General features: G+C 39.1%; 1 protein-coding gene across 2 annotated transcripts in view; it reads left to right on the forward strand.

Annotated features, from left to right (window-relative positions):
• Window positions 1–15381, forward strand: part of dpf3 (double PHD fingers 3) — a 70467-nt gene that overhangs the window by 31529 nt on the left and 23557 nt on the right. For both annotated transcript variants that reach the window (XM_088925868.1, XM_088925869.1), the window contains exons 4-8: window positions 2365–2492; window positions 3491–3586; window positions 4659–4731; window positions 8046–8186; window positions 9259–9387. In XM_088925868.1, coding sequence (XP_088781994.1) covers window positions 2365–2492; window positions 3491–3586; window positions 4659–4731; window positions 8046–8186; window positions 9259–9387 — 567 coding nt within the window. The remainder of the gene's footprint in view (window positions 1–2364; window positions 2493–3490; window positions 3587–4658; window positions 4732–8045; window positions 8187–9258; window positions 9388–15381) is intronic.

Here is a 15381-nt window from a genome sequence, read left to right on the forward strand (position 1 = left end):
ACCTTTTTTTCCTGTTTCATTAAGGCTGTTGCATTGAAATTCACTCATGGTGAATTTCTTCTCGTGCTTAAAAGAAATTAATAGAAGAAATCTCTCTTTCTTGTAAAAAGGGCTCCACATTACAGAAACAAAATGTTTTTTTATACAGGTCAGGTGATTTGCATTAACCAGATAAAAGAAAGCATCCTAAGGCTGGGTGTATTTACTTTCTGAATTAATTTTCACTCCAGTAAAGGATATAACTCTTCATTTGTAGTAGTTTTAGAAGGAATGTGTTGCAGACCTGTCAAGAATGAGTCTGATTTTCCTTTTCAGGCTTCTTACTATAGTCTTTTCCCACAGCTCCAACCAGCAGCAAAAACTGTTGCCAGTCACTGGGTTGTACAATTAAAATGAAACTGTTCAGGAAGCAGTCCCCAGTGCTTAGCTTTGAGTAATTAGAGCAAAAACAAACTTAATGGAATGAATTAAACAATTAATTCATTATAATCAGCTATTCCAAATCTTATTAAAACCTTATTGCTATAACATGGGAAATATGAGCATTTTTAATATTACAGTTTTGTTTGCAAGGAGTTAGCACGTTTTTGTGTCAATACCAAGGCACTGAGAGCTTAAATAATTTTTATTGAGAACACACTTCACATGGTACATTAAGTAGCTCCTGATGCACAAACTTCGAAAACCACTCGACATGAGAAAAGGCATCTTGAAGCACGTATAATGTGAGGATGGGGACCTGACATGTTAGCTGATTTAGTTTCCATTGCTATTTTCATCACATTCAGCTTTGTCAAACCCCAAGGAGGGTGTCCAGCATCACCAAGTCACCTCAGACAAAAGGAAATAAATACTGATTGGTTGCATTTCATAGCTCTTAGTAAAATTGGTTTTTAATTAATCTACATAGCAGTCTGTGTGCTTTTTTTAAAACTACAGTGTTCACAGAATGGGATGAGAAGAAACCCATTGAAACTGTTATCTCCAGGAAGTAATTCACTGTCTTATACCACACAACCAACATATGTGAATTTTAAAAAAATGGGTGTGCACTTACATGAAAATGCTAACAAGATCTCAGATTTTTAAAACCTTTTTGCGTACATCAACAAAAAAATAAGGGTGGCTTTTTAGGTCTATTTTTTAGTTCAGTTAAAAACCTTTGTTTTCCTTGTTCTGTTACCCAGAACATCTGGTGAATTGCTGGCGCTGTGTTCCTTTTGATATGGGAATCTGTAGGCACAGTTCATCTGGCCATGGCAGTAACCTGGAGTGCATGTGGAATGAGCTCTGCAGAAGCAGCCTGCTCTATTTTAAGATCCATCTCCCAGGGGGGAGCTGTCTAGTCACTGACAGCTGAAAGTCAACCTGAGCAGACACAATGGAAAGGGCTTCAGTGTGGCTCAGCATTCAATAAAGCTGGCTTATTCCACCCTCATCCTCCACCTTGCTTATATCCTTTAATTTCATGGTTTCATTTTTTTATTATTAGAAATCATAGAAAGGCAACCTTTCATTTTGGAGTGAAACCATCTGATTAGGATTGGTGTAGAAACAGGAATGCCTTTCATCTTTCCAGGTCAATATCAGGTCAGAAGTCAATGTTTTATGACACTTTTCTAAATGTTTCCCTTTTGTATTCCTGTGTATTCATGCTGATTATTTTATACACATAAAGAGGAACTTTAATGAACTATAATGTGGATGTTTACATTGCAAATGGCTGTTTTTCTACTCTGAACCTTATAACTGGCTAAAAGGAAAAAAAATCAAATTTGGCATTCATCTTAAACTCTTAAACACCTAGAATGCAATTGAAGGACCAAAATAAACCCAACAAAATAGTTGTACTGCATTTGTAACTACTGTCCTAGTAATCATCATAATAATAATAATCATCAGCATTATTTGATGGGTATTTATGTTTCTAAATAGATAGTGTGGAAAAGAATTTAAAATCAATACAATTATAAACAGATTGTTAATCCTGCATTGTTTATACTCCTCCTTGTGTTTTTCATCATTTTATCTTGAGCTTCGCCGTGTTCCAGTTTCATTAACTTGGTTGCCGATTTTGCCTTGATAAGGGCGATACAGCACACGGAATCAATTTAAAGGAAGGCACGATCATGGTATGTGTTGATCTGCAGTTTTTGAAATGAAATGCGTTTACTAGACAGGGTCTGATACAGTTTTTTTGTGGTTGGGTGGAACATACCAAACAAGCAAACCAACAGTAATGACACAGCCTCTTCAAGTGTACTGGCTGTTGATGAGACAGGCTCATAACTGGCTTCGCGAGCTGACTTTGTCCCCGGCGCGGCCCTCGAGGGTTGATGGCTCTGCTGCTTTGTCTGCTTCCAGAGGGGGAGCTCCCACAGAAGAGGGACAGCCAGCCCGCAGAGGGGACCACCTTGGAGGCTCTGTTGCGAGGAGAGGGGCTAGAGAAGAAGAGCAACTCCAAGGAGGATGAGAGCCTGCTGGAGATCCAGGTTGGTCCCAGCGGGATAGTGACATATGCTGGGGATGGGGGGAGGCTTTGAAGCCTCACTTTACCTGCTCATGCAACGAGCACAGGCTTGTCCTCGGGCTTTGACGAGACAGCATCTGTTCAAGCTGTAGCTTGTCATCTTCTGTCAGCAGCTGAAGCTGAGCAAGTGTTTTTGCAAGTATCCCTTAATGGAGGCATGATTCTTGCTTCGGCAAGGCAATCCTGTATATTTATAGAGAGGTTCAAAATCCCACACCAGTCCCTTAGCATGCACCCATAACCCACACAAGACGTGAATGCTTGCCAACAAAATGGAGGAAGAATAATAGGTAAGATATATAATATCAGATGATCAAGTCAACTTCCAGTGGGTCAGCATGTCATCTGGTTTAAAAGTTAGAGAACATCATCTGTTTATGCTGGGAAATTTTCACTGTCATGGCTCAGTGAAGGCTGAGTTGATGAACGCCTTATGAAAATAACTATTGCTTGCTTGTATCGGTAATTAGGCACAAATGATAAAGGGGATGTGTGAAATAGCCACCAGCTGGGCATTTAGTAAACACAAAAAATTGAAAGACAACAATGGAGGGGGAGGAGGGGTGAAAATAACAAAAGCAAACATAACAATAGCTATTAAAAGGCACTTATTAGTAGACTGTGCTGTGAAGTTGTTACTGGACCCATCAAGTTGAAAAATGTGAAAGAAACAAAAGAACACATTAAAGAAGTATTCATTTCTTTTAAGTGCTTGAGTAAAATTAGTACCAGGGTTTCTTGTGGGAGTGAAGTAATTCTGGGCTTTGAACTAAAAGTGGAGCCGCTTGTCTATTTTTGTCAAAGCATCACAGTCATAGGTTACAATACAATTAGAAAGGGACTCCTACCGCAGCAAATGAGGTGTTTTTATTTTGGTTGCTGCAAGTTTCTTTTATTCTTAAATCTGTGATCTGCCCTGTGCACCACTCCTCCATTTCTTTGACTCTTCCTCCACTTCAGAGAGTTCTGGAAGCTGAAGAAAATGGTGACGGTTTCCATGACGATGAAGATTTTGAAGTGGACACTCCAAAACGGAAGCACAGGACCAAAGGACGGGTGAGTATTTCACTGAGAGGCGATAACAAGCAAGCTGTGCTTCAGAAATGCCATCCTCTGCTCTCCTAGCCCACTCCCTAACTCTTTTTGCTTGCTCTGTGGAGCAGTGTTGGCATTTGTTAGCCATGTGTTAGTTCTGTCACATAAGGTATTGTGGTTAGGCAAAACCTACTAGGTGATTTTATTCATGTAAAAAAAGTTTCATTTATGAGTGGTATTAATTTTTGGTAAATGCAATACTGTTTCTAACGGAATAGTGCTGCTTTTTTGTCTTATCAAGCATTTAATTAAATTTTAACATTGTAAAAAAAAGAACATTGTAAGATTTTATCAGAATGCATGCTTTCAATCGGTTTCACCTTATTCATATGGATCAGTTGTGTTCGATTGTTTTCAGAGCTTAAGTTATTCTCACACCCTAAAGAAGGCTACAAATGCTGTTTTTTTATTAACTTTTCAGCCTGGTATCATGTTCTAACTGTTCCTTTACAACTCAAATGTCCCACTTTAACCTCTAAAAGATATTCTCAGATTGTTAATTAGATTGCTATAGGTTGCATGCTCATGTTTAAAACATGCCTTCAAGGATACACCCTTAGGACCAAACTGGTTGACCTCTCTGGTAAATGGGTAGCAATACTTGGTGTTCTATTGGTAGCCTTTATAGTAACAGGGTTCTTAAGCTCCTGAAGCTATCTAAGTGTCTTCTGGCAGAAATTATGGATGTATATACCATATAAATGAGTTTGGAAGAGCCTGCTATTGTACATGCTAGACAAGCTAATAAATTCATAGAAGAGAAGGCTGGTATCTGATCAAAATCCTGTGTTTAGGAAATAAATGTCTGGACATGGGAAGGCTAAACTCTGGAAAAATATGAGACTATATGCTGCCGTATTCTGGGACCTGCATAGAGTTGTATGCTCACTCTCACTTGGCTGTAAGATTTTGGTATTGTTGACAAAAGTACAACGCACTCTCCTTCCTTTGTTTTTAACAAATGTGTAAGGAGATCAGACTTATTCGAGATTAGACTGAAGAGGTGGTTTCATGATTCCGATTTGCTTTTCAGGGCCGAGGTACAGGAAGGCGGAGGACAGAGGCAGCCATGACAGAGGATCAGGATAAGCCCTATGTGTGTGACAGTAAGTGCCAATAGAGCTCTGCTGAAGCTGTATGTGACCTGCAAGACAAAACACTCACAGTGTCACAGTATGGATGAAAAGAAACACCTGGCAGAACAGATGACTAAATGAGAAATTTGAAAGTGGGATCATTTTTGAACTGTTGAAACCTTAGACTCCAGTCCTTCTCTGCTGTGTGAGGTAAAGATTTGTTTAAACATTGAAATGAGAAAGAAAGGTACCCAGGGTCTATTAATCTGTGAATTACATATGGGTCCAAAGAAAAGAAACTGAAAAAAAACCTGTTGCAAAAGTTTAGTATGTATCCAAAAATGGGATGGATACTACACAGTGTCTCATTATGAAACTAGATTAATACAAACAGTTTACATATTACTGGTTTAAGAACGCAAATGAAACAAAACAGTTTCCCTAGTCAGGATACTCTTGATATTTACTAGTATCCTGAATTAGTTTTGTATCAGAATCTGCATTTTAGTTTTAATACATTTTTAAACTACGACATTACAGTTCATGGTTATTTTGCTTATTGTATGTCTCAATTATAATACAACAGAAAGATTCAAATCTCTATCGGGGCTTACAGGAAGATCTGGGGATTGACACTTAACATGCTGAAAACAAAGGTTTTCTATCAGTCAGCTCTCAATGAGCAGTTTCGCAGGCTCTGGCAGTTCAGAGCATCAGGAGACTGGTGAACAGGAGACATCTCTCACAAATGGCTGACGTACACAGAGATCCAGCATCACCTGAAATATGCAAGTGCAGCCTTTGGATGCCTGAGGAAATGGGTATATGAAGATCCCAAACTGAGCTAATGGACTATCGGTCACTTGTGACCCCAACTGACACTATCAAGCTGAGGTGTAGATCACATAAAGAAGAAAGTACCTTCAGCACTGCCTGTAAAAAGTATTTAGCCAGAAGACTTGATCATGACCTTCTTTGAAGGAGGAAGAGTCTGTCACAAGGATCTTGGCACATTAAAACTATAGAACAATATGAACTGCAAAGTGTGAATTGTACAAACAATGTGTTGTTGACTAAATTGACAACCCAGTTGGTTCAAATGGTTAGCCCTGGAACAACTAACCACCCATTTCTTAAATGTCGGCCTCCCCTAATAATCTAAGATACCAAGTCCACATAGGCTTGAAGCTGTCCTTCAGAAGACACATGAAGTGAAAGAGGTTTTCAGTGGACACATTCTACCCCCTTCTAACATAGCCTAGCACAAAGGCCCATGTGTATCATGTTAGGTGCTATTGGGCACAGAGTTGACTGTTAATATTGTCCATCGTTCCCTCCTCCCACCTGCCTGGGTGGAATCAAGCAACCTGAAGCAATCTAAAGCTGAGTACAGTTATGGGAAATGAGGCCCACATGCATGGATGGACACCTGCAGTTGAGCAGGTTGGCTGACAATTTGTTTGGGGTCCTTTCTAGGTCACTGCCTTCCAGGATGCCTGCATTCTGGGCTTCCCAGATTTCCTCTGTGTGGCCAGAGCCCAGTTGAATCTCCACCAGGGATTGGTCCGCTTCTTTTGAGGTCCAGCCCTCTACCTGTGCACCACCTGCCTCTCTCCCTACCGAGATGTATTTCAGTTCAAGCTGCTTTGGGTTCCTGGCCTCTGCATCTCCTTCCCCTCCTGGCAGAAAGCAAAACCGTTAGCTGAGCTGGAACAGATATCACCGCCCAACCATTATGGGCAGGAAAGTAATATCATTGGGTGAGAATCATCAACCATTTGGAGATAGTGTGAGCCATTGGACCCATTATGAAATGGGATCCTATCCCACACCTGCAGGAGTGAAACCTGCTATCCCACACCTGCAGGAGTGAAACCTGCTGCCTGGTCATCCTAGGACCAGGTCACTAGGGATGTCAGTAGTGTGAGATGGGGTGCGGAAGGCCTGAAACAAGAGCAGAGTGACCACTGAAAAGAGCAAGAAATGAACTATTGGGCCCCTTGTGAAGGAGAGAGAGTAAGAAGAATCAGAACTCCAGGTAGTCTGCCAGCAGGTGTTGGCTGGGAAGTTTCCCACTTGGGACAAAATGCCTGGTCACTCTCCCTCTCTGAACTGAATGGCCAACCTACAACTAATCCAGGGCATGCTGAAGAGACACGGAATTCATCCTGCCTCTGGAGAGGTACTGTGTCAGGTGGTGCATTCTTCTGCTTTAAGAACTATAGTCTGTAGTCCAAGCTCACCCTGACCCACCTAGTTTGGGGCACGTTGGGTTCTCCAAAACCCTCTTTTCCCTCCATCATGCCTTCTGTCGGAGTCAGATCATACAGAAGTTGAAGACCACTGATGTCACTGCAACACCTGTATAGCCTGCAAGGGTTTTCTAGAGAGGTATCAAGCAACCCATCAGCCCTTCCCATTGAGCACCTCTGTGGGTTGGGTTCCTGTATATCTTAAGCCCCCTTCCCCAAGGGGTGACCAGTTTGTATAAGTGGTAATGGATTATTTCAGTCACTGGTCTGAGGTGTACGTGCTACCAGACAAGCAAGAAGAGACAGTGTGCAGTGCTCTCATGGGACACTTCTTCAGTTGCTTTGGAGTCCCGCAGGAGATTAATTCTAACCATTTGAGTCTTGCATGTTCAGGGCTATGTGTGGCTTCCTCAGTATTAGAAAATCAGGACAACACTCCTACATTCCCAAGGCGGCAGAGGAAACTGCTAGTCTACCTCCAAGTCTTTGGAGTCTCCCTTGGGGGCTAGGAAACTCTTGGAGGGGGATGGGGGGAATGTAGCACTCTGTGCCCCAGTGTTAGACTGCCAGGACTATTTCTTTGACCTTCCCCCCCTTCCCCCTCTCCCACATCCCACACTTGCTCACCTTCTTCCCCTCTCTCGCCCTATCAAAAGAGGGGAGGTGGACCTTTTACTTTACATCGCCACATGAGGTGTCGCCGAATGCTGTGCTCTTTCTTCCCCGGTGATTAGCACACACCTGTTAAAGATTACAAGCAGTAAACCCCTGTGAGCTGGAGGTCTAGCTTGCTTCCTTCAAGAATGAAGTTGAAAGAATGTAAATTAAAGGAATGTCCTCGCCGCCGACAAAGGGAGACCACTGCAACATAAACAAGAATAATTATCTATCCAGTTTGTGTATGGTATAATTAAAAATAATTTGGCTTAAAAACTGGATGATCAAGAGAAAACCTAAATCTCTGTAATTTCTGGGTTTCTGTAGGTACTGTCTTTCCTTTTGTAACTACAACAAAGAGGTAATACTTTCACTGTGAGAATTTTAAATTGAACTGTGTATCGACTGTCGTCTCTCATGACTTCCCTTGCACAGTTTGTGGGAAGCGGTACAAGAACCGCCCAGGCCTCAGCTACCACTACGCCCACACCCACCTGGCCGAGGAGGAGGGCGAGGATGAGAGAGATTCGGAGCCCCCCCGCTCTCCACCCGCTCAGCACGAGGACAACCACAAACGTAAGGCCCCTCATCTCCTGAAATGCAGGAGTAATTTGCACTTTGCGGAGTGCCAAAAGGAAATTGACTATGTTACAGCAGAGCTCTCAAAATTTGTTACAGAAAATATTTCTCCCAGCAAAATCTTATAAGCAGCATCAGAAAGTGGACCAAGCTACATTTCAGTTGCTTTGGTAACAGATATTCATGTGGCTATCATTGCACTAAGAGATGAGATAAGATAAGATCACTTTATTAGCCCTATACAATTTCTTGCATTAGGAAATAAGGTGATGATCACACTGTCATTATAAAAAGGTCTAAACAATTATGTCACCGTACTGTAAGGGGCAGTAACTGTTCAAGATTTTAGCAGAGTTTTATTCATAACTAAATTCTCAAGATCATTTTCTCTTGATTTTGGCTAATTTCATGTTCTTACAAGTAGGTTTGTTTTTGCAGTCCGTAAATTTCACTTTGAGTTAAAAACCCGCCTCATCTAAAAGAATGTAATTTTCAGTCTATTTTTCAACTTTAGTCCCGTTTTGGGACCTCTTTGTCAGTTGTTTCTGTGTGCAGATGTGAAGGGACAACAGGGACACAAAAAACATACTTGTTAAGTGAAATGAATAAATGTATTTTTTAAATTAATTGCACCATATTCCAAAAGGTTTTTGTCTGGGTGCGGAATTAAAAGTCTTTTGGTCGACCCATAAGACACCTCTTAAGGAAGGCTCACAGTACATAATGAGGCAAATCAATCCTTGATGATGTTTTTCTGTGCAGCTTGTTCTACTTATAAGTCTCCAGCCAATACATCATACAGTATATCCTGCCTGTGCAGTGTAGCATAAAATGGTGAAGCACATTTGGTTTGAATTTAACATGGCAAAAAAAACTTGTCTAACTATTGCCCAAAGTTTCAAGTTCCAAGCATGTATCTTGAATGGGGGTAGGTGAAACATTTTTTCATGTGGGGATCCTTTTGAAAGGTTTAGGATGAAAAATTCCCACAACCCAAAAAAAAAGGTTTTAACCCCCTTTATTAGTATTTTAGCAGATTTATGATTGCTTCGTTTTGTGTCTACCACAGCTCAGAAGGGTCCTGATGGGACCATCATTCCCAATAACTACTGTGATTTCTGCCTTGGGGACTCTGGCTCCAACAGAAAGACAGGGCAGGCAGAGGAGCTGGTGTCATGCTCAGACTGCGGCCGTTCTGGTGAGTACCCCTTCTCACTGCTCTCCCAGCATCCTGTCTCTGCATACCTCATTCATACAGCCTTACCGTGTCAGCAGCTACACTGGAGCCTGGTGCTTGTACGTCACCACCACAGCTCAAGCACAGCTCATGCTTTCTCTGGATGACAGATCAAGGAAGCAGGATACTCCATTTTTTGTATTCTGAAATTTATTGTTGTGCCTGCCCGGATTAAGACCTTTGATGACGTTTTCATGTTTAAAAGGGAGCAAACTCTAAGGTGAACCAAACATGCTTAATTCTTTTAGTGAACTGAATTTTAATTTGAATCATTATCTCAGTTAACATTCCTCCTTATAAGCAGGTCTGAATAGGTGGCAACAATAAATTGACAAATAATGGTGCAATGGGCTTTTCTGATCTGAAATATAAACAGGAGAACTCTGCTCAAAGTGGATCCGAAACTAACACAGCCAAGGGAAGAACACAATTCAATTCATTTTGACCTGAGGTCATTATACGCTATAGTTTGTTGAGGTCTTAACTCATTATACCTGTAGAAGGACAATGCTTTTTTCCAGCTGAGTGTCTGGAAAGTAAGCCTCTTTGTTGTGGATCTGTAGTTACATTGTATTACTTTTCACAATTGTCCACTTAGTAGGGCCCTAATTAACTAGCAGATTGTGCATTATTTGGCATTTGTTGCAGTTTTTATCAGTGTACCACAACTATGTTATATATTACATGCAAGGGATTGTTGCATGTTATAGAATCACAGGGCTGAGATTTGCTGCATAGCCTGTCTGTTTTTCCTGACTTTCTCCTATAGCTCGAGCAGTAGTCAGATGTTCATGAAGTTTTAAGATTTAAAAGTGGAAAATATCAGTTGGCTGTTAATTGTAGCACTGAGATGTCTATAAATAAATGTCTTATTATTAATTTATCAAGGTATTCTCAAATACAGAAATACTTTAGAGTAAGCTGTATAACTGAGTTTTAAAGGAGTTATAGTCTGCAAAAAATCCCATGCAAGTACAATCAGGTAAAAAACAATATGACTGGAGTTGGTAAATTACTGTTATTATTACTTAAGTAAATTTAGGTATATTGAATCCCCATTCTTTTTACTTTTTCCTCAGTTGGGGTGCAATTTTATTTTTACTGCAATTTATCAAGGGTCCTACCAATCAGGTTATATCTGAGCTGCCAAAATAAAGTTGACAAAAATATTTATCATGAATTGCATCATCTCAAGAAAGAAGTTACACAATCATGAAATGTTGCAGTGATTCAAAGAAAGAGGAAAAATGCTTTTTACTAGAATAAAATTACAATTCCAGCATTACTTTTCCTCATGTTTTGAGTAATCCAAAGGTGTCTGTTTAACATGAAACTGTAGATGTTAGTTACAACCTGGAAGACAGCCTCTCTGTTTTCACTGTCAGACAGCATTGAAATGATTGGAATGTAAATATGCTGTCCCTGTTAATGGATGTAGCAGGCAAGATCTTTTACTGCTTCTTCCTATGTTAAAGTCACTTTTGGTTATGTTTGTGAAGGGTAACACATGCCAGGGTACTATGCTTACTGATAAAGTCACTTGCTGTTGTCAGAACTCAGTTACACGGTCCTTGCCATTGACGATTGGTCTCATGGTTACTATTTTGCATCGGGTAGATGGGTAGTGAATGTTTGGGAGAGGGTTAACCAGAGAATATGCTGTCCCAGTTTGAGCAGTTGAGTTTTACCATGCATGTCTGATTGTTTTCTGAAATTACAAAATTAATAATTACGTGCGCTAACTGGCATGGTAGAATAGTATACTAACCTGTGAAATTTTATTCAAATCCATCTCTGATCTCAAGAGAATTGAGTATGAGCTCAAATTCCTCAGAGTTTAAATTAATTCATAACAAATCTGATAGAACTTGACAGTCCTGTAACTGCTCATTACAAAAATAAGCTTCACTTGCTTTTGCCGGAGCATTTGTAAGCTTACTAAATTTCAACTAGTAATTGCAGATATTGTCAGTAATACCCTCTTTTATTTTATCACCGTCACTCCATTGTTACTGTCTGGGTATCTTACTGATACTTGGTTGATTACTACTGATTGATTAATATCTGTGAACTGTATCCTCATACTAGAATCTTGAATGTCTCCGTCTCCTGAATGAGTGAACTATACCACTAGAAGTCAGGAAAACATAAAATGATTCTGTCTTTTATTGTAAGTGGCAAACATTTCACCATTTACATCCTGTGGTTACCACATTTGACTAATATATGTAAATACCGAAAAAAATCTTTTTTTCCAAGACAGTACCGATACCTTTACAGGTATTTAAAGTACTGTATGTCTTTGATTTGTTTTTTACCCATGCAAATATCTGTCAGTTGTCAATGTTTCTTTTCATGTGTTTGTCAGTTTGTGGATAGTTATACATGTGGAAATTAATTCATTGTAACAGAAAAGGGTGCTCTTGGTAAAGGGTTTAAAAATCCTTGTTCTGCTTAGAAACCTCTGCCTGGAATGTAGTGCAGAAAGAGAGGTAGGATGTAGTGAACTTTACAAGGATTTCCTATGTTGTTTCAGTATAGTATGTTCTGGTGCCAAACTTGGTGCTAAATTGTTTTTTACTGTTCAGCTTGTTCAGCAGGTTCTTAATCCAATACAGACCCCATTCTTGCTTACGGGCCAGGAGAGAGTGATATTTTACAGAGTGCAGCTCTTCTGTGATTTCACAATTAACTGTTTTTATTGTTGTGAGCACTGGGTAGTAAGCTCAGTAATTACTGTTATGCAGATCCTCACAATATTGTGCATGTTGTGCAGATGAGTGCTAGAATTACTCAATAGCAAAAATATTAGCAAAAACAAAATTACCTTAAAATGAAACTAATGTCAATGCCATTTGTCATCATTCACAATGGTCTTCACATAATACAAAAGACAGTTTGAAAGGAAACATTTCTTTATCAAAAATGAAAGTCAGAAAGTGTTAGCATACCTTACTAAAAAATTACTGTTAGCCATTAGACCTGACCTTGTTTTTCACAGCCAAAACTGCTGATTTAATTTCATTTTCAATCTGTATCATTTTACAGCACTTACCTGCTGTAGAAGTGGCCATGAGCAAATTATAGGTAGATTTCTGGGAGTAAATTTAAAGACCAGTTTGTTAAATCTTGTTTTTAAAGTTTTTGACCTAAAAGCTCTTAACCCTAAACTAATAATTTCATTTTTTTAGTCTGAAATTTTAATCTGATGCAGTACTGTGTTCACATTGTTTTTGTTCCTCTTGAAAACTTGAAATGATCAAGTTTAATTAAAATATTGATGTCTTGAAGACCTAGAATCCAGAAAACAAAAAAAAGAGAATCAGAAAACGGACACCATTGTTATAGTTTTGTCACCCATCAAATTAAGTCTCCTTCTGGAATGTAGTTATTGTGTATTTAGGTACATGCAAAATTGCTTTGTCGTTATCTACTGGAAGAATGCAGCACAATTTCACTCTTAGAAAGCAGTCAACATATGTAGAGAGTTAAAAAACATGCAAGTGTAAAAAGGAGACTCCCTGTTTGACATTCACATTCATTTATTTTTATTTTCTTATGATTTTAGCTTATCAGTGCTAAACTCTGCCCCAAAAAGAAGTTGATTGAATTCTGTTTACCTTAATGAAATACTTAACAGAGGTGTCAACTCTTAGAAATGAAGAAATCCGAAGGATGAAATACCAGGCTGAAGTTTGGTTTGTATATTTAGGTCAAACCAAACCCCCCTTACCGAGGCAGAATAATATGATATACTGTAACTTTTGCCTGCAGGTGAACCACAGCTGGTTTATGAAGATTGCATTCAGTTTTCATAGACACACTGTAACGTTGTCTGTGTGCAATTGCACAGTGCTTGGAAAACGAGCTGCACTCGTATGTTTCTCTGTCTTTGAAACCACAGGCTGCAGATGAGTAACAGGACATTTGCAAGCTAAATATAGAAACTTAAATGGCATGTGTATGCATGAATTAAGCGCAGCAAACATTTTATTTCTTGTTTTTGATGTTCCTCCCTGTTCTGAAACTTCTGTATATTGTTCTGCATTGACTTTTTAAAATAAATGTAAACATTGCAGAAGTCATAGACATCATTAACACTTTTGAGTTACTTTATACGTGAGCATGTATAGAAATGTAAAAATGCTGTTGTACCTAATCCATTGCATTTACCAATCAAATCTAATTTACACATTTTCAAGAGTTAGTCATTTGTCACTCTTCACAGATCCATAAAGTTTTTTTTTGTACTACAAAAAACAGATCTTTCAGGATTAGCTGTTACCTTAAAAATAACTACATTTTGAGAGAAGATTGCTCTTAAATTTCTGTCTCTGGAATATAGAAGGAAAACACTTGCAAAAAGTCTTTTGAACTTTTTGTGAATGTCCAGACAGTGATTTATTTTTAATTTTGTGTGTTAATTAAAAATAATGCTAAATCCCTCAGAGGCTTATGCACAATATGTTCTGTCACTAAAAAGAAAGTTATAAATTTATCTGCAACAAATTCATAAAGTTATTATCAGAAAAAAATTATACATGGTGTTGATCTGTAAATGCCTGTTATTCTAATGGGTACACTGGCAGATTATTAAACAGACAACACATAAGTAAATTTATTGTGCTAACAATGGTCATTGTAAGGTCTATGAAAGTCTCAAGTAAGTTGGTTGTGTGTCTACCATTAGAAGCAAAACAAGCTGTATATGTGTGACTCATTTGCGTTTCTGTCCTATTCTTCTAATTTCTCCTGTTCACTGGTCTCTGACGCTTGGGTGCCACATATTGTCCCAATTCATCCCACAAATGGTCAGTGAGGTTCAAGTTTGTCAAGCAGGTCATCTACAGCATAGCTGTTACATTCTCATCTAACAAGAAAGCAATTAATACATGAGTACAACGTGAAGACGAATGTTGTCAGAATGAGAACATGCTGTACAGCTGGCAGCAAGTGAGGTCCCGGGACTAGATCAATATAACGCCATGCAGGCAGGTTTCCATCAATCGCATGTGGAGTTTTTGGTGAAGAAGAAACTCTACCCCAGACTATCATACGTGAACATCCCCATGAGCTGATCTGTTGTATCCTACATTAAGTGTATTGTTCTGTATTTTTGCGCTACACTTGCTAACACCTGCTATCAGAGTGGTATACATAAACCTTGATTCATTGCTAAAGAGGACTTGTTTCCACTGTGGTGGGCCCACCTTAAGTGTCTTAGTCCATCCTCCAAAATACTGGTGGCATGAAGACCTTTTCTCTTGATAAGTGGAATGTATTGATTCCTTCCTGCGTTTTCCTTTCTAGATTTTCACCAGGATTTTCACCTGACATTCACAGGTTAAATCACCTCATCACCTGTGCACAATCGACTCTTTCACTAAAGAGGTTGTTGAGAGCTGATGCAACAGTTAGAGACACTCAAATGTATTATGGTTAGTCTTGAAAGATTAATCAAAATTGCAGAGATCAAACTTAATCAATATCCAGAATCTTTATGCAGTATTTTTTTCCCTAAAAACGTAAATGCTCAAATAATGTCTTTCTTAAAACATACATTTATGGAGTGTTTCATTTCTTTTGCTACATTATCAAGATAATGTGACAAACTGAAAATGTTCTTTAATCAGTATATACACATATAAAAACATCCACTTTAATGCCCTAGCTTTAAAGGACTTGACCAGCTTTGTTGTTTCCTGTATGTAACTTACAGACTTTTCACACACTTGGGCCACTCTTCTTTCACACAGGTCAATGGCATGAACTGATAACTTAGTGCAGTTTGTACACAAACAATGGGTTTCTACATTGTAAAGCACAACTGCACCAATGCTTTGTGTTTCTCAGGTCAGCTATTTTAAGGTATGGAGTGGGTTTTACAGCTGGCTTTCTTTTGTTTCAAGAGCAGATATGCACACCTGAGAAGTCATTAGGTGGAACTTAGATTTA

Source organism: Atractosteus spatula, chromosome 9 (assembly GCF_055471065.1).
Source record: "Atractosteus spatula isolate fAtrSpa1 chromosome 9, fAtrSpa1.hap1, whole genome shotgun sequence".
In the NCBI taxonomy this organism is placed as follows: domain Eukaryota; kingdom Metazoa; phylum Chordata; class Actinopteri; order Semionotiformes; family Lepisosteidae; genus Atractosteus; species Atractosteus spatula.